This window comes from Argentina silus, assembly GCF_951799395.1.
Source record: "Argentina silus genome assembly, chromosome: 12".
Classification (NCBI taxonomy): Eukaryota; Metazoa; Chordata; class Actinopteri; order Argentiniformes; family Argentinidae; genus Argentina; species Argentina silus.
In genome coordinates, this window is record NC_139666.1 from 8,117,711 (window position 1) to 8,138,691 (window position 20,981).

Genomic DNA, 20,981 nt, shown 5'->3' on the forward strand with positions numbered 1-20,981 from the left:
AAAGCGTGTTGCAACAGTCTCCTCTGATTAGATAAGTGTTCCTCCGTACCAGTTGCTATCAAATCAAAGTGCAGTCAGCATGAGAATGGTTTTGCAGAGTTGATAGAGTGAACACATGAGGCTGTGGGGGGGGGGGGGGGGGGGGCAGAGTGTTATTTGATCTCCAATCAAAAAGAGAGATAAAAGAATTCCTGATAGAGAACATTTCTCCAGCTGGTCTCTGTCATGCTAGACATCCCCATAGCCAGGATGACATTCAGACATAATCACACTTTCATCTGCTTCTGAAACTATTCAGCTATGTGATCAGCCTCAGCAGGATTAGGTGTCTACAATATGTGTTATACGTTAACTAAGCCATGGGCATTTAATATTGTGTCACAGTTGTGCAACAGTCAAAAACGTACCAAACTGAAAATAATAGTTTTTAAAATGTTGCCTTCAGTATTTATGTAAATACATTAAAGTCCAATATTAACGAAACGTGAACTTCCTAACCAAATGGATACTTAGGCACAGATTGCCATAAGTTGGCCTGAGCTGTTATCTAGTGTTTCAGTTATTCTACACTAACCATTGATTTATTTGACTTCTACAGCTAAATGGCATATATTATATTATTATTATTATTATTATTATTATTATTATTATTATTATTATTATTATTATACATTACTTCTACAGGTATATTTCAACAACTTCAGTATTTTCTGCATAGTTGTCTAATGTTGGTGTGATATACTTCTGTTTTATTACATAGTGAGGATTTCTTAGTCTACAAGACAAAATCAGTAAAAGTAGTAATGGAGGATACAGTTCAGACCATGCTGAAAAGGCTATTGCAACATTTTCTTCTTACAAATGTTCAACATGTCCAACTATTCTCTGTGTTACAGAATGTCTTTACAACCTCAAGGAAAGTATTTCCCCAACTTTCTAATTTCTCTGATGGACAATCTGAAAACCATTATGTTGCAGCAGTGGCAGTGCAGACAGAACAATGTACTAAAAAATCTGAAACTGTGTCATAAACAACAGTGTTTATTCAATCGTAGTGCATGGAGAAAGTACTCATATAGGTAATGTTCAGTAAAGCATTCAAGTTATAATAATTTGTTTACTTCCGTTTGGTTAGGAATCAATGGGAAAGCTTGTTACAATGTTAGATCATGACTGTTGAATAATGCCATGTAGAAAATCTCCTTTACAGTCCACATGCAACCGTGTCACATTTTCAGAAAACCTGTAATAGGCAACATTTTAAAAACTATTATTTTCAACTGTGAGATGTTATGAAAACTTTCATTTTTAATGACAATCATAAACCAGCATGGTATGATGGTGTTACCACATTCTAGAACGTTGACCCACTCTATGGTTGACACAAGACAGTAAATCGACATCGTTTATACAATGGAACAACAAAAAAACTGTTAATAAAAGGCAGTTTTTAAAAAAATGCCCATGGGGTAGTAGCCTCAGGCTAAATAATCTCTCTCTCTCGATCTATCGATCGATGTTCCCCCTACTATAATCGTAACCAAGGTAATTAGTAACCAAGCAAGCTAATAACTGATTATGTCCCTGTTTATATCCTTATATAACAATGCCCAGGTCTTTGAATGTAACAAGTGGGATCTATGCTGTTGTTTATGCATGATTAGGATTTCTAGGCCTTCTATACTATAATTGGAACCTCATTAGCTCCTCAATCTGCACAGAGAAAGAGTTTATATGCTGTTGTTTATGCATGGCAAGGCCTTCTATACTACAGTAACTGCCAAGGATAGGAGACTACTTTGAATATGTTCTTATTGTGGTGGTGACTGTGGAATAATTGGGACTTCATCAGCTCCTCAATGTGCACAGAGAGAGAGAAAGAGAGAGGGGGATAAAGAGAGAGAGAGCAATTATAATGTAAACTGAATTTGTCCTTCCTACTTTCATATGTGTCTCTGTCTCCGTAGGGGTTTGCAACTCTGCATTATGAAAGGAAAAGTGAAGAACATTAAAAGTCTAATATGGATGTAACGTGAACTTCCTAAACAGTACCAGTCTAAACAGTACCAGTCAAAAGTTTGGACACACCTTGCCAAGAGTGTGCAAAGCTGTCATCAAAGCAAAAGGTGGCTACTTTGAAGAATCTAAAATAGAAATCATATTCTGGTTTGTTTAACACTTTTTTGTTTACTACATAATTCCATATGTGTTCCTTCATAGTTGTGATGTCTTCAATATTAATCTACAATGTAGAAAATAATAAAAAATAAAGAAAAACCATTGAATGAGAAGGTGTGTCCAAACTTTTGACTGGTACTGTAAATTGGCCTGAGTAAAGGAAAAATTAAGGAGAAAAATGTAGATTTGTTTTTCTCTAAAGCAAGGTATTGTCATTCAGCTGCACCGACACAGACAGACAGACAGACAGACAGACTGCATGTTCTGTAGGAAGCGCTTTCTCAGACTTACCCCAATGGCCGTCAGAATGGGGACCTGGTAGATCCACTTAATGTTCCCCGCACTTAACTCCCAACACCTGCAATCATGGCAAAACAGAGAGAAATGAAAATAAGAAGAGGAGGAAAGAGGAGAAGGAGGAAGAAACAGAGAGATGGCCAAAGAGAAAAAATGAGGCATGAAGTTGGAGGGAGTGGAGAAATCAATGAGGTGTCGACAGAAGGAACAATGGAGAGAAAGAGAAGTAAGAGATAGAGAGAGAGAGAGAGAGAGAGAGAGACACACACACACAGTGAGTGGAAGAGAGAAAAAGAAGTCGCCTGATAAGTGCTCTTGACATTCTCTTTGGGGTCTTGGTCTCCAGGTAATGAACTCCATTTGGAGACTCTCTCTACCTATCCACTACAGAGACCCAGCAGATAAAGCTCCATTGAGCTCTGTCAAGGCTGTGAGACTGTTTATTCAGTGTTTTTTGAGAGACGTGTTTATCCTTTCATTCGGGCATATTTTTTCCATTTAGAGGTGTTTATTCCATCGTTGGCTGAGTAGCTCTGAAAAGACTCAGAGCCGAGGAGGATGGGATGTCATATTGACATTCTGCTCATAGGATTCTAAGAGGGGCTTTTGTTACACTCTATACAGATTGTGCAAATGGAGGTCTCCAATGATGCATTGTTTATATGTGGAGTGTGTAATGTACAGTGTTTTTACCGTATACAGCAGTACTGTGTGTGTTGAAGACCATTTTCCCCTCAGGGACATTAAAGTTCATCATCCTATATTATCCTAACTTGGCTTCATCAGCGTTGGATTTCTTTTCTTTTTTTTAAAAATATGTTTTGAGGGCATTTCTGCTTTATTGGGATAGAGACAGTGGAGATTGACAGAATGGATGGGAGAGAGAGGAGGGATGACATGCAAGATAGGTCGAGGGTCGGAATCGAACCAGGAACCTTGCGATTACGTGGTAAGTGCATTAGTGTGCTACGCCACTAAGCGTCCCCAGCATTGGATTTCTAACCCTATCTTAACGCACAACGCCGTTTTAGACCTGACAAGATGTGTGTTAACACAGCACCTCCCGGCTCAACGAACCCAGAGGACAGGAGTTCTAACTGATCCAAGCAGCTTTCTCTTACGCCAGACGCTTCCCGAAGGTTGCTGGAGAAGATAAGTGAGGAAAAACAATTAAAAGCGGCTTAATGAAACACTGAAGACGAAAGGAAGGAGGTAAAGAGAGAGCAGCACCCACCCAGTCTCATTTAGTGCTTAGAGTGACAAATACCTTAATTTGGTGGCACAGGCACTGTCAGATTTCATGAGCTACCATTGAGATTTTTAATTCCCTGCTCCTGCTCTTTAAGAGGGCGCGAGGAGGAGTCAGACAGAAATTAATTATTTGTCATGACAAACAAACATAAAGGATTCACGCACAGCTGGTTTCAGATTGTTGTTAGCTGCCTTTTCATTGCGATGACACAGTCTGTTTTTTGGCTCTATAATTGGCTAGGTTGAGACGAGCATTCTAGCGTGGCTTACCTCAGCGCCTGACGATACTGTGTAATATCAACTGACATGACTGCTTCTGAACATTAAATCATTAGGACAGCTTTATGTAGCTCTCTTGTGATGAAAAGCTCAAGAGTTCGGCATGGTTCCTGATAGGTTTGTATTTACATACAGTATAGCATAAGATGGTATTTGCTCCATTTGTGGCTATGGTTAATTGACAACAGTTTGGGGGGGGGACCTACCTGGGGAGGGAACCTACCTGGAACAACCTGGCAGTGGTCTTCCACTCTAGTCTAGCGGAAACAGTTTGGAAGGCAGTGCACCTTTTAGCTAGCAGCTACCTTTCTGAATACTTGATGAAAGCAGCTCTGAGAGGACCATATACTTTCCCAGACAGGTTCAGGAAACACACCAAACCTCCCCTGGCGGGGAATAAGTATCCCCCGCCCGCTCTGTTGAGGTTTATATGATAGGCCTCGGTGAGACCTGGTGCCTCTGCACATACACGACCCACTGCTAATGGGTATAACTCTAACCGCTAACTGGCAACCCCTCATTACGGATATCAAGGCCGTGTTACCAAGCCTTCATTTCGGTCTGGTACATACAGTAGTTTGCTTGTGCAAATGGCTCCTCACAGCACGATGAGTCAATGAGGCAACACATAATTGACTCATAATGACTCAACACATAATACTGTTCGATAGCCCATATAATTACTATACTTAGAAAGACATTTACCATCCATTCAACAGCATACTTTTGCATCCTTATTTATTGGATGCATGCAAGACAATTTTCCCCTCCAGGGACATTAAAGTTTATGCTATCCTCTCCTAACTAGGCTTCATCAGTGTTGGATTTCTAACCCTATCTTAGTACAGAACGCCGTATTAGACCTGACAAGACGTGACCAGAGCACATGAGTTCTAATTGATCAAAGCAGCTTTCTCTTCACATAGACACTTCCAGAAGGTTGCTTGTGGAGCAGATAATGGATGCATACAGAGGCACCGTGCTCTTGCATACAGACACAATGTGCTCTTGCTACTGGTTGGAACACTCACAAATGATTTTATTTTTTATTTTTTATATTTTATCATATGAAACGCAGCGTTCTCATTCAGGACCTCGGAAGAGGTGCTTGAGTTGAGATAGCCATGGCTTGAGTGTTCCATCTGGATAAAGGAGTGCTTGGGGATAGCCATGGCCTGCATACATTTGAATGTGTAGGGGGCGTCTCACCTTGCATCCGCCAGGGTTGCCCGGACGACTGCCCATGCTGCGACGAAGAGAGCAGGAACACCTGTAATGGGTCATGAATATAGAATCGACAATCAGTTGTTGGCAACGTTTAAAAAAGCTCATCATAAAAGGAACAAATCAGAAACAGTACAACCTCAGAAAATCAATATATATAGAAATAACTTTATTACAATATAACAATATATATGGAAACTTTATTTTTCTAAGAAAGTGATTCATCTGATTGTTATCATTAGCGTAGACCGATGTGGTGGAAACAATAATTTAGTTATGTGCTTCTGTGTGGGAAGCAATCTTTTAACAACTGCATTCTATTATTTTGTATTGATATGCAACACTCATTCTTCCTACAGTATTTGCCTCAATGTAATATTGTGCGCTAACAGTTATGTTAAAACAGCAAGACGTACTCATGACCAGATTTTCACATAGACATCACTTTAATGTTAATGTTCATGTACATAGTTGACAACACCCAGCCTTGAGTCATCAACATCAGGTATCCTACCTTTCGTAAACTTTTGTAGTATTTTTTGTTATATTTCTTGTAACTGCATGGTCGTAACATAATGGGATTCTTACTGTAAATGTAGGATCTGGGATGAGTGTCTGATATGCAGGGATGAGCAAATCATCATTAATCATTATTAATCATTATTAATCATACAGTGTTACATCTTTTCCCTTCAAAGTTTTTCTGTTTTCCAAGTCTTCATTAGTTTATAAGTGTTTTTCGCGCGTCTCACAGAGCTTGTTGACTAGATTCAGTTCCTGTATCCTAGATACTGAATATACAGGAACCGAATCTGCTGTAATGACTCACTAAAAGCCGAGTGACGCAAACAATGAGAAATGACTAGGCTGTTGTTTGGGTGGGATGGGAGTCCATCTGCAATATGTTGTTCAGGAGAACAGAGAAAGCAGGCAGTCGTGACAAACAGTATACAGTCAATTTCTTGGCAGCTGCCGTAATGTTGTTAAAGCTACAGTACTACTTCTTGTAAGGTCCTCCAGTCTGAATCTGGAGCATGGAGATGGCCTGCAGGGATAACATCCATTTTAAGTCCTCATTTTCCCCTCAAGCAGATGAAGCCAAGCTAACAGCAGCCATATACACACAGTAGCTGTGGTATGTGTTGTGTTTTGATTGTCTGTGATGTGTCTGTTCATAATAGATTAGATTAGATTAGATTAAACTTTATTGTCATTGTGCAGAGTACAAGTACAGAGACAACGAAGTTGTTAGCGTCTAACCAGAAGTGCAAAAAAAGCAGTATTCATATGCTACAGTATTGTTTTTAGTGTCAGTTCTATCATATACAGTACCAGTCAAAAGTTTGGACACACCTTCTCATTCAATGGTTTGTCTTTATTATTTTTTTTAAATTATTTTCTACATTGTAGATTAATATTGAAGACATCACAACTATGAAGGAACACATATGGAATTATGTAGTAAAGAAAAAAGTGTTAAACAAACCAGAATATGTTTTATATTTTAGATTCTTCAAAGTAGCCACCTTTTGCTTTGATGACAGCATTGCACACTCTTGGCAAGGTGTGTCCAAACTTTTGACTGGTACTGTACATGGTTCTGTCTGAGGGGGAGTTCTACCTTTCATTTGCTTTACTGAAAAACTCACTGATTCAAGGTGAGAGTTGATAACTGCTTGTGTAACTGTTGCAAACTAATCAAAAGTCAAATCATAAGCCCGATTTGATTTGCACATCAATATTTTCATCCACATACAGTAATTATTGGATGTAAATATTTTTGGCGATGTCTTTTCTAATTATCCTCCCACTCAAACCGCAGCATGATTTTGACGAGAAATTACCCAAGATGGCAATTTCACCATATACTTGATGATTTTCCTGGATTATTCAGCAAATCAATAGCATAAGTCTACTGGCGTAAGTCTGTTGGAAATATGCTAGCTCTATCCACAGGGGTGAAATTTGAAGTTTGAAGTTCCAGACAACAACATCCTTCCTGATAATAATATAACCCCCGAAATTGACTTGCAGTGTCGGACATTAGCTGTTATGTTTCTGCATGAGTGCACGATTTGAATTGGCAGCCACCAGAGACAGATGGGCAAAAATCTGTGAGTCCACTCCCCTAGAACACCAACACCTGGCCAATTGTAAACAAACCTAGGGGTCGCACACTAGACACTTATACAAATAATAATAATATATACCATTTAGCTGACGCATTTATCCAATGCGACTTACATTGCAGTGAGTGCATACATTTCAGTATATATGGTCCCAGCGGGAATCGAACCCACAACCTATGCACCATGCTCTACCAACTGAGCCACAGAGGACCATTTGATTTTTAGAAAGCTTGTTAAATATTGCACCTTTAGGAGATCCCTCAGAAATTCAAAATGGAAAATGCTCAGGGGCCAATGTGTGAGGAAAGGCTTGAAGATAATGGGTCCTCAGATTAAGACACACACTTACATAACACAACAATTTGCATTGCTGTAAACCCAGGGAACCCATCATTAGGTAAGCCACTCCACAGTGTAATTACAAAGGTTGACACAGATTTCTGTTGTCATTCCCTGTCTCGCTTGACCAGAGGCAAGATCACACTGATTGAGTTTGAGGACCGAGGTGTGTGTGTGTGTGTGTGTGTGTGTGTGTGTGTGTGTGTGCGTGTGTGCGTGTGTGTGTGTGCACGCGTGCGCGTGCGTTCGTGTGCTTGTGTGTGTGTGTTGCCTGTGTGTGCACACACAAGCAACCACCATACAGTTCCTTGAAACTATATCCAGTTTTGTGTATCCAGTTTTTTGACTGTATCCTTTTCCCCAATAAAAAAAGAAATCTGCATTTTAAAAGGTGTCTCTCGTGCTGCTCATGCTACCAGGGTGAGCATATCAAAGGAGAGTGGCTCATGAATAAAAACACTTTAAGAGAGAGGAAATCAAAACAAACACAGTGGCTGTGGCTGTGGCTCTCGCTGAGTAGGGAGGAGGTGGTGAGGGGGAGAGGGGGAACAGAAGGAGGGAGCAGGATTGCGATGACTCCCCCCGACTGTCTGAATTAATGCGCACACACCTCTAGCGGTGGAGCTGTAAGGACTCGCATAATGAGAGTCCATGAAACGCTAACACTTAAAAAGAATGAAGGTTAAAAATGTACCAAAGTGTGCTGATAGTCAAGTGTGCTGTTTCAAAGTATGCTTTCTGTGCAGAATGTTCAGCTGCAGCTACGTTGCTGTGTTTGATGGAGGATCACAGACTCCCCACGGCGATGGCTGTGGGCCAGAAACTGCTATGAAGTCTACTGGATAAAAAAGATGATTCACTGCAGTGTAGAGAGGGGAGTTGACAGTGGCCTGTTGGTCATATGGTGGTTTATTAAAGACAATATCATAGAAGAATGTCTCTAAACACTCAGTCAGGATCAAAGCAATCTGCAACAACAGTATTGGTCTTATTGGTCTTCAGTCGTGTATGCAGGTAGTCCTCTCCTCTGAGTTGGTAAAGGTCTCAAAGACAACAAAAGGAATATTAGTTCCAACATCAAACGGATGGATGTGACTGCTGCTATGGAACATACCGTAAACTGGGTCAAAGACTATATTATCCCGCGTGGTCAAATACTTTTATACCTTCCTGCTGCTTTACTTATGGTATACTTACTTTAGTATAATATCCTTCCTGGTTATATTTTATTAATGTACACCACCATTGCCTTCCATAGTACCTAGATGCCAGGGGATTCCACAGAGACAAGCCAGGATGAGCATCACACCTGAAACCCTGGGGTAGTAATGAGAGGAGTGATCCTAAAGGATGGACGGCTCAGTGGGCAGGCATGTAATGAGTGCTTACCAGCAGTTTGATAACATAAACATACTGTGCACGCGCACACACACACACACACACACACACACACACACACACACACACACACACACACAGACAGACACACAGGCAGACACAGGCAGACACACAGGCAGACACACAGGCAGACACACACACACACACACACAGGCAGACACACACACACACAGGCAGACACACAGACAGACAGACAGACAGACACACACACACACACACACACACACACACACACACACACTTAGACCTGTGATTTAAGAATTAAGAAGTGCCGGGGGGGGGGGGGGGGGGACCCTGTGGACCGACCTTTATGGCGCCTATGCACCAACCACATCAAAACCATTGCAGGTTATGGTGTTAAGATGACATCACTCCATCCACTCACCCCATCCAATGAGGGTGAAGCCCCACAGGTACTTGGTGTCAGAGAGGAAGGCCATGAAGATGAGGCTGTGGAGGTAGAGCCCCTCCACCAGGATCCAGTAGTAGTTGGTCGCCAGGAAGTAGATGAACAACAAGACCGTCACCTTACACCCGATCTGTGGAAGAGAAAGAGACAGACAGAAAGTCAAATGATATACTGATATAAACATTTTTCAGAATACGAACGGAAATTTTCCAGGGTTTTACACTTGTGTCTTCCCCTCCTTTCCCCCCTTTAAAGTAACGATGTGTTCTCTCTGTAGGAATTGTGCCAAAGTTCTTTCAAAGTAGGAAGTGGTTCTGCAATTCACTGGTGCCAAAAATCGGCAGTTTGTAATATTTACTGAAATGCAAAGGAGGAGATGGCAGTTGCTTTTCATAACGAAAGTGCAAGCAATTACTGGGATGCAACAATCATTCACAGTATCCCATGGGTTGCCAAGGGTTGTGCGCTCTCCACAGCAGGGAGACAGTGGAAACTTTTAAATGTGACATTTTCTCCAAATCTGTTTTTTTCCCCATTAGCCCACATTTGACATGTCGAGACCATTAAAAAAGAATCATGAGAAAGAATAACAACTGGGGTTTATTTCTCAAGTTTTCACTGAGTTCCTTAGCTCTCAAAACAGCCTCAATTCTTCATGGCATTGATTGCACAAGATGTTGGAAACATTCCTTTGAGATTCTGGTCCATGATGACATGATTGCATCACGCAGATTTTTCAGGTACACTTTTAAGCTGTGAATCTCCCGTTCTACCACATCCCAAAGGTGTTCTACTGGATTCAGATTCTGTGACTGGGAAGGCCACTGAAGCACACTGGACTCATGTTCATGAAACCATGTTCATGTTCATGAAACCAGTTTGAGACGACTTTTGAAGTATAGGTGAATGTATAGGGCACTTGGCAGAGTGAACAAAGCTACAGAATGCAAGTAAATACAGGTGGCTGAAGCTGTTTATTTGTTACCACAACACAATGATTTACTCAGACTACCACTTTTTAGATCATGCACCAGTAACATTTCTCAAGATGGAACTCTATCATTGACAGACTCTGAAAATGGCTGCTTCCTTGTGTAAGTATAATGTCAGACTCATCGTGACATATATACTGGAAGAAAAAAAAATGTATGCACTCACCGCAATGTAAGTCGCTTTGGATGAAAGCGTCAGCTAAATGACATATATTATACAAGACACACAGGGCTGGGATGCAAACGTCAGGACTCTGAGAGACCTCATTGAGCCATCTTTCCAATTAGACATTATCCACAGCATCATTAATCAGCATTAGAAACTCATGAAACATGCTGCATCTATAAATTCATACAGCAGTGTGAGTGTATCTGATTGGTTTAACAAATGAAAAAGAGGAAGCGCCACAGGATTCACGTTGCCAATCCAACTCTAATCTACGTTTAAGTTGACAAGCACTTATCACATTGATCCGAGCCATATGCTGTAGAAGCTGGGCAGCCAGGGTGCTTTTAAATGAGCCTATTAGCTGCGCTTCAGCTGATGATTAGCACAGCGTGTTCAAAGACAATGTGCTCCCATCCAAATGAATGAGGTTTTTAGTGTGTGAAACGTGTGAAGTACTTGAAAGCTACAAATTAGCCTTTAGATATGACTAGCATATAGCTCGTAAACTACATCATGACATCTTGACTAGGAAAAATAGTACTTTTTTTTTGCATTTTGATATGTGTGACTCATCTATCCTCCTTATTAGCAAGCAGCTCATTATAATGGGGAGCAGTGAAATAAAGCAATCAGTCACTTGAAATGGATAATGTCCCTGTTCAATGGCCTCCTGGAGAAGGTTGAATTGTAAAGGAAATTGTCGAGAAAAAACTAAGGTAAAAAGAGAAGAAATTACAGCAAGAGTTGATGAGTAGATTATTATATACTGATTGCTCCAAAAGTGTCATTGATACATGAGTCCAGTTCAACAATGAAAGACTGTGACATTGTGGTAAAAATAACCCGAGATGAAGAAATAATTCAGTTATTGTTTGTCCTCCTTTGTTCAGATAATAATAGCATCATATGTAACCGTTTGTCGTGGCCTTCACTTCAAGGAATGGTGGTCCTCTGTGGCTCAGTTGGTAGAGCATGGCGCTAACAACGCTTAGGTTGTGGGTTTGATTCCTGCTGGGACCATATATGCTGAAATGTATGTCGCTTTGGATAAAAGCGTCAGCTAAATGGCTTATATTATTATAATAAACGAAACAATTCAATACAATATTTCCAGACAATTACACATAATTAGTACACATACAGTACCAGTCAATAGTTTGGACACACCTTCTCATTCAATGGTTTTTCTTTATTTTTTACTATTTTCTACATTGTAGATTAATATTGAAGACATAAAAACTATGAAGGAACACATATGGAATTATGTAGTAAACAAAAAAGTGTTAAACAAACCAGAATATGTTTAGATTTTAGATTCTTCAAAGTAGCCACCTTTTGCTTTGATGACAGCTTTGCACATTCTTGGCAAGGTGTGCCAAACTTTTGACTGGTACTGTACATTGTTGTTAAAGTAATTTAAAACCCAACCACTGGTCAAGGACAAACTGATTGGATCGTAGGGGACATACTGTACTTTTCTATTCAGGAGTGCAGCTCTTAAAGGACACAGCACATGTGCATTTTGTGGGAGTGCAACAAGAGAAAACTCTCCGATGTCCTACCTGCAGATAGGAAACAAAAGACGTATCCTTGGAATTGTCCTTGATAGATTCTAGTACCCATGATCTGACAATACACATCAGACGTAACTCCACTTACACTTTATGAAAACATTCATGGCCAAGAACGGCATGGACCCTCTCTCACTCTGGAGTGTAGACCTTGGCAGGTATTCACCTAAACGATGCAATTCAATTAAAACAGCAGCCCAAGGTGTGGACCCACATAATCAGCTTGTGAACAGCCCTGAGACAAACTGTTCATGCAGTTCAACAAGTGCGGGAGAGGTATTACTACGATTGTGTTGTCCTTTCTACCTTAGCAAAACTAATGGGTCTCTAATGGGTTTGCACACTCTTCTCTGTTTTCTCCCCACATAGTTATTGTATGTATCTCTCTCTCTCTCTCTCTCTCTCTCAGCTTCCGTTGTATCAGCTGTTATCTCATCAAGAAACTAATCAAAACATTCATCAAAACAAGGTAAAACCATTACAAACGGTAGGTCATTTATCACACGTATCAGAGCACTGCTCTGCCAGACACCATCAGTACCTTCTAATCTAGCAGCATTGACATCTGTCTCTGTAAGCACTGTGGGTCAGCTCCTCTATCAGATTGACAGACAGACAGCTAAGGGCATTTGATAAGGGGTTCTTTTGGGGAAAACACTAATTTAAGCGGCCTGTGTGTTTTTCATGTCAGTGAACACGCAAATGCACGGTCGAGTGTTTTGTTTTGGATGCTAGCAGAATGAGCCATCGCCACTACCACTCCATCTGATACGATAAACACATTTCTTCTTTCTCATTGCACCCCCCTCACACCCACACCCACACACACACACACACACACACACACACACACACACACACACACACACACACACACACACACACACACACACACACACACGACTTGAAATGGAAATAAAGGAGGAGAGGGAGAGGGTAATTCAGTAGAAAAATTCTGTTGCACCAAATAAAAAACTTGATTTGTATACTCACAGAGGTCCACTAAGCTCAGTAGAGGGTTAACTGCTAATTAACTGAAAACAATGAGGCCTTCCCAAGTGAGCTGTAATATTATTCAATAGGTCACACGTAGCACTGAAACAACAACCAATTCCTGTATGTCTGGTTTTGTACGGGAGGCTGTAGGTTGAAGACATACGACATGAACCAGCTGTACTATGCCACACTGTGCTGACACACTGCCTTTGAACTGCTTTCCCTCTATAAAAAAACCCAGTCAGCAGAGAAATGATGGCCCAGATCTGGCCCACGTCTGTTTTCTACCAGCAGGCCCAGATACAACTGTGATCCCCAGGTCAGATGTGGGCCAGCTCTGGCTGCCATTGCTGAGCCTTAACTTTGCCATGAAAAAGCCAGACCTTGGCCAGAATGTGGATGTGGCCCACAACCCAACCACACTCAGACCAAAGATGGCCCAGTAGCTACAGGAAAGTATTAGGGCCACATTCCTCATACCAGAGCTGGCCCACAGCAAATTGCCAGCTCTCAGCTAGGGCTGGCCCATGTAATACTTGCCGTTTCCGGCACTCAGCCATATGTGCCATCACGAAACCAGATCTGGCTCACAATTGTCTGATGACAGAGAAGAGACACATTGGTCTGTGTGATGTAGGAGCCTAAGTAGTTGCAACAGCAACCCGAGTCTGCATCACCCTTGGGTTGCACACAAATACATAGCCGAAAACAAAACGTTAGCGCTGAATAAAAACCTGCTTCAAGATGTCATACTTCTTCGTTGTGTTGTTCTTTCTTGTGGAAAGTTTGAATTAAGTCAAAATACTCACAAGAAGTGATGTTTGATCCATTTTTCAGTCCCGGCTCATGCAAGTCGCATATCGAGTGAAAAGCGTGCTCTAGCATCAGCCGGGACCAGTAATACAGTACACCACCAAACAATCTGTAATCAAACAACTCTTCTTGCGATTATTTTGATTTACTTTGAACTTTTCAAAAGAAGCAACAACTCAACAAACTAGCTGGTGTTTATTCAGTGACAGAATGCGACGCTGTGTTTTTCTGTTTTCGTCCAATTATTTGTGTGCAACCCGAGTGTGACTTGGTTTGCTGTTGCAACTAGAGCCCATGCTACGTTACGTGCACCCTGTGGTCTAGCTATCCTCCTTTACTTGTCACATGGCTATGTTTAACTGTTTATCTGTTTTTGTCTATACAGCAATTAGAGGGCAGAGGAGGTTGGCTATAGTCGTAGGAGAACAGACAGAGCTTCTTCCGAGCTGGACTTGGCTCTGGATAGAGAGTTTAAAGTGGCTTCTGGTTGAAAGCTAGCCACGGGGTATTAAGCTAGCTGATTCGCTCTATCAGCTGGATCAACATGGGTGTCTTTGTGGTGTTGAGGGAAACTGTGAACTGAAAAAAAAAACAGGGCCTGTTGCTAAGAGCGTGATTGGTTGGATAGGCAATATTAGGCTTGATTCATGTGAGACCATTGAGTCCTTCATCAGTGGAGGGGAGGTACAGGAAGCTGTAGCTACTCACATACTGAGAGTTGTCAAGGGGCGCCACGGCGACAGTCTTGAAATTGTCCATGAGCACGGCGTCGAACTCCTGCAGGCCAGCGCTGGCGTGAACCACCCGGTCTTTCACGAATATGCTAACGGCTCGTAGCATGAAGGACACGAACAGGTGAATGTGGATGTAATTCCTTGTACAGTGAAGACGCCTGGAAGGAAATAAGAAATCATGAGGCATTATGGTTGGTAATGTGTGGTTTCACACAATAGAGCTAGAAGTTTGACCAGTCTTCGCCAGGGGGATAGAGAAAAACTCTAAAACCTTCCGCACCTTTGCTGATAACTCAAAAATGACCCCACCTCCAAGTGTTGCCTGAGAACTGTTGTACAGTACAGAGAACATTACAGATCTAGACTGACATTATACTTCTCCCAGCCACAATACTGTATTAAACCTCCATCACTCACATTGATGCCAGCGGCAGAGGAGTCATTCTCTGAGTGCTCTCTCCACAGTCTCTCCATCTCCTTCTCTATTCAAAAGCTCCATTTAGAAGAAATAGAGTCTTTACTCCCCTCTGGAATCATTCTAAATAAAGACATGTCTCTCTTTCTCAAGAAGAGCTGTCTGGTAGCTTTCACCTCTCCTTCTCTCTGGGGAACTTGCACTTGGAGCACAAGCATGGGCCTCATATCAAACAAGGCCAGGGGACGCTGGCAACATAATAATTAGGTGCTGAAGTGTGTCACAAGCTGTTTAATCATACTATCTCAGGGTGGTCGGTCGATGGCTAAGTATGAAATATTGCAGGATTTGGTAATGGCCGTACTTTGAGCCTATTAATTCATGTACGCTCCAGTAGTTAGCCACTTCCTACTAATGACTGAATATGAATACAGCGTCTGTGTGAGGTACATTGTGCGGTGTAGAGCATAGGAGGGATTGGGATGCACACAACCAAACAGAACATTCAGTCTTGGCCATTATATTCCAAGCCTCTTTGTCACAATTATAGAGCTTGATAGTGCAGCCACAACATCAGCCCGCCTGCTTACCGGAGAGAAAAGTCTAAGTACCAACATGATAATTTCCCCAACTGACAGGAATTCACAAACAAATATCCCTAACTGACAAGAATATACAAGAAAATGTCCCTATCTGACAATACACAAGCAAATGTACACCCTAAGTGTACCTGCATATGCACTGATGTACTGTATGCTTCAACTTCATCTCCCCACAGAACACAAACACTTTAGGGACGCTGTCTTCCTGTGTTGGGCTTTTGTTACTCGTTTGTCTCATCTTGTTCATTCGTTTCTTTGTCTTTGTTTCATGTTATTCAATTTTTGTTCCCTGTTTATTTTTTGTCTCTCACCTTGTCTCTCGTTCCAGACACTTCACTACCTGCCCATGTGTGTTTCCCGCCTATGTAATTGTTTATGCTGCCCTGATTGATTTCACCTGTTCCTCATCATCATTCCCTGTGTATTTAGTCTGTGTGTTCCTTTGTTTTGTTGCCAGTTTGTCTATTGTGCCTCTGTGTCGATACATCCCAGCAATTTCCCTCGTGTCTAGTTTTCATGGTTTTGAGTGTTTTTTGACTTCGCCTTTTTGCCTTCTCCCGTGTACCGTAGCCTGCCTTGCCTACACCCTTTTTGGATATCTGCCTCTCTACGAATTGTCTACCTGTGTAAAGAAACCCTTTTTATGGAATTAAAGGATTATTCTTTTGGATTAAGCTTTTATTGTGTGATTGAGTCCTCTGCTTTGGTCCACAGTCATTACAGCTTTAAAGTGCAAAACAGCCACCCCATTAGGAGCTCACTTCAAGTTGATGTTGTTGTGATTGGTGCTTGACGAGACAACAACAGCATCTGAGGCAACACTGTCTCAGATGCTGAGACAACACTGTCTCAGATGTCTCAAATTCTGCTTTGAAGTGTTGATTTAATTAAGTCATCTACTGTACAAAAGGAACTGGCTTCAATTATGAATATATTTTGAACTCTTGGATCAGTTGGGTCAACGTTCTCAACAATATAATAATATAGAATAATAATATGATATTTAGTTGACACTTTTATCCAAAGCGACATACATTGCAGTGAGTGCCTACATTTTTCAGTATATATGTCAACAGTGCCCATACTAATGATGTTTGTAGTGGCTACAAAGACTACAAAGCAATTCTCACTCATTTAGTCACTTTTTCTGTCTACAAAAGGAAAATGACAAAACATAATATATTCCCATAGAAAGAAACGGATGAAAACTTTTAGCAAAAAAAAAGCTCGGCTTTTTTTTGTTGCTTGGTTTCGGGGCGTGTTTTGGGTATTTTGGTTAATCCTTTTAAAGAAGGCCTTTCTCAACAGGCTTCCATGTGGACTATGTTGAATCCTTATCCTTTATTTCATATGCTTGAGCTCAATGTTGGGAGGCTTTTTGTTATAGTCATTGTATTCACTTGGATCTTGGATTACTCTGCAGGCTGCATTTCCATTTTGTCAAATGTGATTTCACACTGCAATGCACAGCCAGTTGCTATTTTTCTCTCTTTCTCTCTCTGTCTCTCTCTCTCTCCCTCTGTCTCTCTCTCTGTCTCTCTCTCTCTCTGTCTCTCTCTCTCCCTCTCTCTCTCTCTCTCTCTCTCTCTCTCTCTCTCTCTCTGTCTCTCCACCCACCCTCTCTTTCCCGTCCCCCTACCCTCTCTGGATCAGTCTTCAACTCCTATTCTCAGTGTTGGGTGGCCTACTGACACCATTGATTCATCATGCACTCTTCACATATGCTTACTCACATATGCCCTCTTACCTGAAGTATCCTATAATGGCGATGGCCACTAGAAGGGAGCTGAAGGACAAAGCGTAGCCGACTGTGTACATAACATACAGCCGCTCAAAGAAGTCCTGCTGGGGAGAGAGAATAACATATGCCATTTAGCTGACTAAAGCGGTTTGCATGCAGTGTTCAGTATATGTGGTCCCAGTGGGAAGATAGACAGTAGATGGATGTATAAAAGCAGTCACAGATATTGTAGCCAAGTGTTTACATGGTGAGGCTTATGTGAGCATGTGTGTGTGTGTGTGTGTGTGTGGGTGGGTGGGTGGGTGGGTGGGTGGGTGCGTCCGTTTGTATGTGTATACTGTATGTGTGTGTGTGTGTGTGTGTGTGTGTGTGTGTGTGTGTGTGTGTGTGTGTGTGTGTGTGTTTGCGTATGTGTGTGTGGGGGGGGGGGGGGGGTTGGAGGGGGGTAAATCAGTTGCGTTACGGTACTTACTTTCTCTCCCTCGTTGCTTGGCTGGAGAAACCCAAGGCACTCTGAGTAGTTGGCCCACGTCCTGTTCAAGCTCTCCATAAACACCCAGGAACCATTCACATCACACCTCCTGTACGCCTGACCTGGAGAACAATACAGAAGGTAACAATAGAGAAGGTAACAATAGAGAAGGTAACACTAGAAGGTTGCCAGTATACCTGTGTAGTACATAGTACATAGTAATTAGGTAATTACATGGTACTGTATATGGACTTGAGCAGTTTGTGTAATAACACAGGTGGAAGAAGAATTAGTATCCTTCTATTACTATGTACAGTATTATGTAACAGCATGTTAATGCTCTATCAAACAGGGGGTATAATACCCTAGCAAACAGAGAGGTACCAGAGCTGTTGTACAATAAGGATATACAGTACCAGTCAATAGTTTGGACACACCTTCTCATTCAATGGTTTTTCTTTATTTTTTTTATTATTTTCTACATTGTAGATTAATATTGAAGACATCAAAACTATGAAGGAACACATATGGAATTATGTAGTAAACAAAAAAGTGTTAAACAAACCAGAATATGTTTTATATTTTAGATTCTTCAAAGTAGCCACCTTTTGCTTTGATGACAGCTTTGCACACTCTTGGCAAGGTGTGTCCAAACTTTTGACTGGTACTGTATGCCACTCCCTTGATTTACAATATGCTTTGTCTGTATCATTTTTGTGTGAATTGTGTTTTTATCAAAAAACAGCAAAGCATTTCATCTCTCTATTGTAAATAAACGCCCAATATGCCAGATCTGTTACACGGCTCCCTTTAAAAAGCCTTGGGTGTTACCTTTGTGGTTGAAGTCGTACACATAGCTGGGGCAGGGGACTTTGGTAACAGCTCCAGGGAAACCCTGAGGCCAGCAGATGAGGCCATCCCATCCTGGGGGGCAAAGGTCATCTGGAGGAGGAGGGGGCAGAAAAAACGTCACTCAATTGGCTATTCATTCATCTCATCCAATCACAGACATTGAAAAACTTTTCACAGAGGCGCACACTTTGTCCTTGACTGGAATGTTCTCATTGTGTGTGTGTGTGTGTATGTGTGTGTGTATGTGTAAGTGCGTGTGTAAGTGCGTGCGTGCGTGTGTGCGTGCGTGCGTGCGTGCGTGCATTCTTTTTCTTGTTAAATAGATCTCTATTTACCTCAGGGGGTGTTTGTAATACATAAATCCCACTGCTGTCTATACACAGTATGCTGTATCTTCACCTACCTAGACTACTTTTGCACAATTAATAAGCATGCCTTTAAAGATAGTAGTTATTGAATTCCTCAGAACACAGACATTGAATTACACAGTGTACATTCCTCTACTACATTGTTCCTGTAGTAGAGGAGACTATTCACTTTAATTCGCCAGTGGGCAAGAGAGGCGATTCAGAGATCGATTTCCAATCATTGGTCAGATTCAGTTAGTCAGACTGTCAGCTTTGTAAACAGTTAGGTCATGGGAAAAGCTAATTGGAAAGGAAAGTGCGCACATTAAAAATGTGGTTGCTTTTGAAGAGTATCAGATCAATGCCTTCTCTGGTTAGCTGTGTCTACCTGAGAATGCATGCATGACTGACCAGAGAAAATCGAGAAGATGCCGTCTAGAATATCAAGTGTTTTGATTAATATCTTTTACATTTTTGTTCGAAGGAAAATTGGGCGCTGTTAACCCAGGAGCTTTGTAGCCAACTTGAGTTGCCAGCTCAAGTCATTACTGGATGCTGCCGTGGAATCAATTCTGAGTTAGTCAGAAAGAGAAAGTGAGCAACAAAGAGAACTTCATGTTGTTCCCAGGAAGCAATGTTTTCTTGCTTTCATCTGCAACAAATTTGCACAGATAAAAGCTCTAAAAGATGAGTGATGAATCAAATAAGCAACAGGGTTAGACAGGTATGGAGTTGTAGGGTAGAGGGGGACACAGACAAAGTCTCTCAAGCATGACTAATGAATGCATCACAGATCCATCATCAGGCTGATTTGAAATGCCTTCACAAAACATCCTCTTAGAAATTGGGTGTGCAGCAGTGTGCTTTATTTCCTTGTACGTGTCCTGTATGTATTCACCTCAGAGAGAAAGTGAGGTGGCAGATTATTGATTGTTCAATTGTAGCCTATCACCAGGCCTGGGTGTAGAAGTAGTATTGTAAATTGCCCGTTTCCCAGACACAGATTTTAGACCAAAAAGAGCCTTCAACAGAGATGTTCTATTGAAGGTATAATTTAGTCCGTTGTGTTGGTTCCATTGCGCCAGGCAAACTCAGTCAGGGACATTTCAAATACTATTTGAACCCAGGTCTGCCCACAACACATATAGTTTCCAGGGAAGTCTCGTTCTTTTGATCTCTCTGCCTAGCTACAGCAGTGTTTACACAACCACAGACCACCACAGATACAAAGACTTGTGTGTGTTTTTGGTGTCAGTCTTAATGCCCTGTCCGAGTACTATACCTGCAGGGTCGCGGGTAGAGAGGTTCTGGTGACACTGGACTTTGATGTCATATAGTATGTACATCTGCTCCCGGGCGGTGAGATCAGATCCCACCTGTGGAGGACAGATCATTGGCTGGTGTGAGTCTTGCACAGTGTGAAAGGTATATGACTGAGATGAATGAATGGTTGGCTAATGTCTTCACAGGTTAACGTCCAATGTTAACGTACTGTCACTGCTGACGCAGTCCGCAATAAACAAGTTTGTTGATTGCAAACTTGTTTATTGCGGACTGCGTTAACAGCGACAGGAACGAGTCATCGGACGTTAACATCGGATGTTAACCTGTGAAAACATGGTTATCAAGTTTTATTTAATTTCACTTGATTTCTGTGAGCACAAATAGTTGAGCTCTTCGCTGTATGAATCTCTTTTGACATTTGTGACCCCAACGGGCCAATCACCATCTCATTTGATTCATCACATGATTCACATGATGATTACCTGAGGG

At 41.5% G+C, this 20,981-nt stretch overlaps 1 protein-coding gene across 1 annotated transcript in view; it reads right to left on the reverse strand.

Moving 5' to 3' along the window:
* Positions 1-20,566, reverse strand: part of pth2ra (parathyroid hormone 2 receptor a) — a gene marked incomplete at its 3' end in the record, with an annotated part of 28,201 nt that extends 7,635 nt beyond the window's left edge. The window contains exons 1-8 of the mRNA XM_083681532.1: positions 20,491-20,566; positions 18,841-18,951; positions 18,010-18,131; positions 17,544-17,641; positions 14,754-14,937; positions 9,481-9,634; positions 5,215-5,275; positions 2,470-2,536 (exon numbers count right to left, since the gene is read on the reverse strand). Coding sequence (XP_083537658.1) covers positions 2,470-2,536; positions 5,215-5,275; positions 9,481-9,634; positions 14,754-14,937; positions 17,544-17,641; positions 18,010-18,131; positions 18,841-18,951; positions 20,491-20,554 — 861 coding nt within the window. The 5' untranslated portion in view covers positions 20,555-20,566. The remainder of the gene's footprint in view (positions 1-2,469; positions 2,537-5,214; positions 5,276-9,480; positions 9,635-14,753; positions 14,938-17,543; positions 17,642-18,009; positions 18,132-18,840; positions 18,952-20,490) is intronic.
* Between the last annotated feature and the right edge of the window lie 415 nt (positions 20,567-20,981).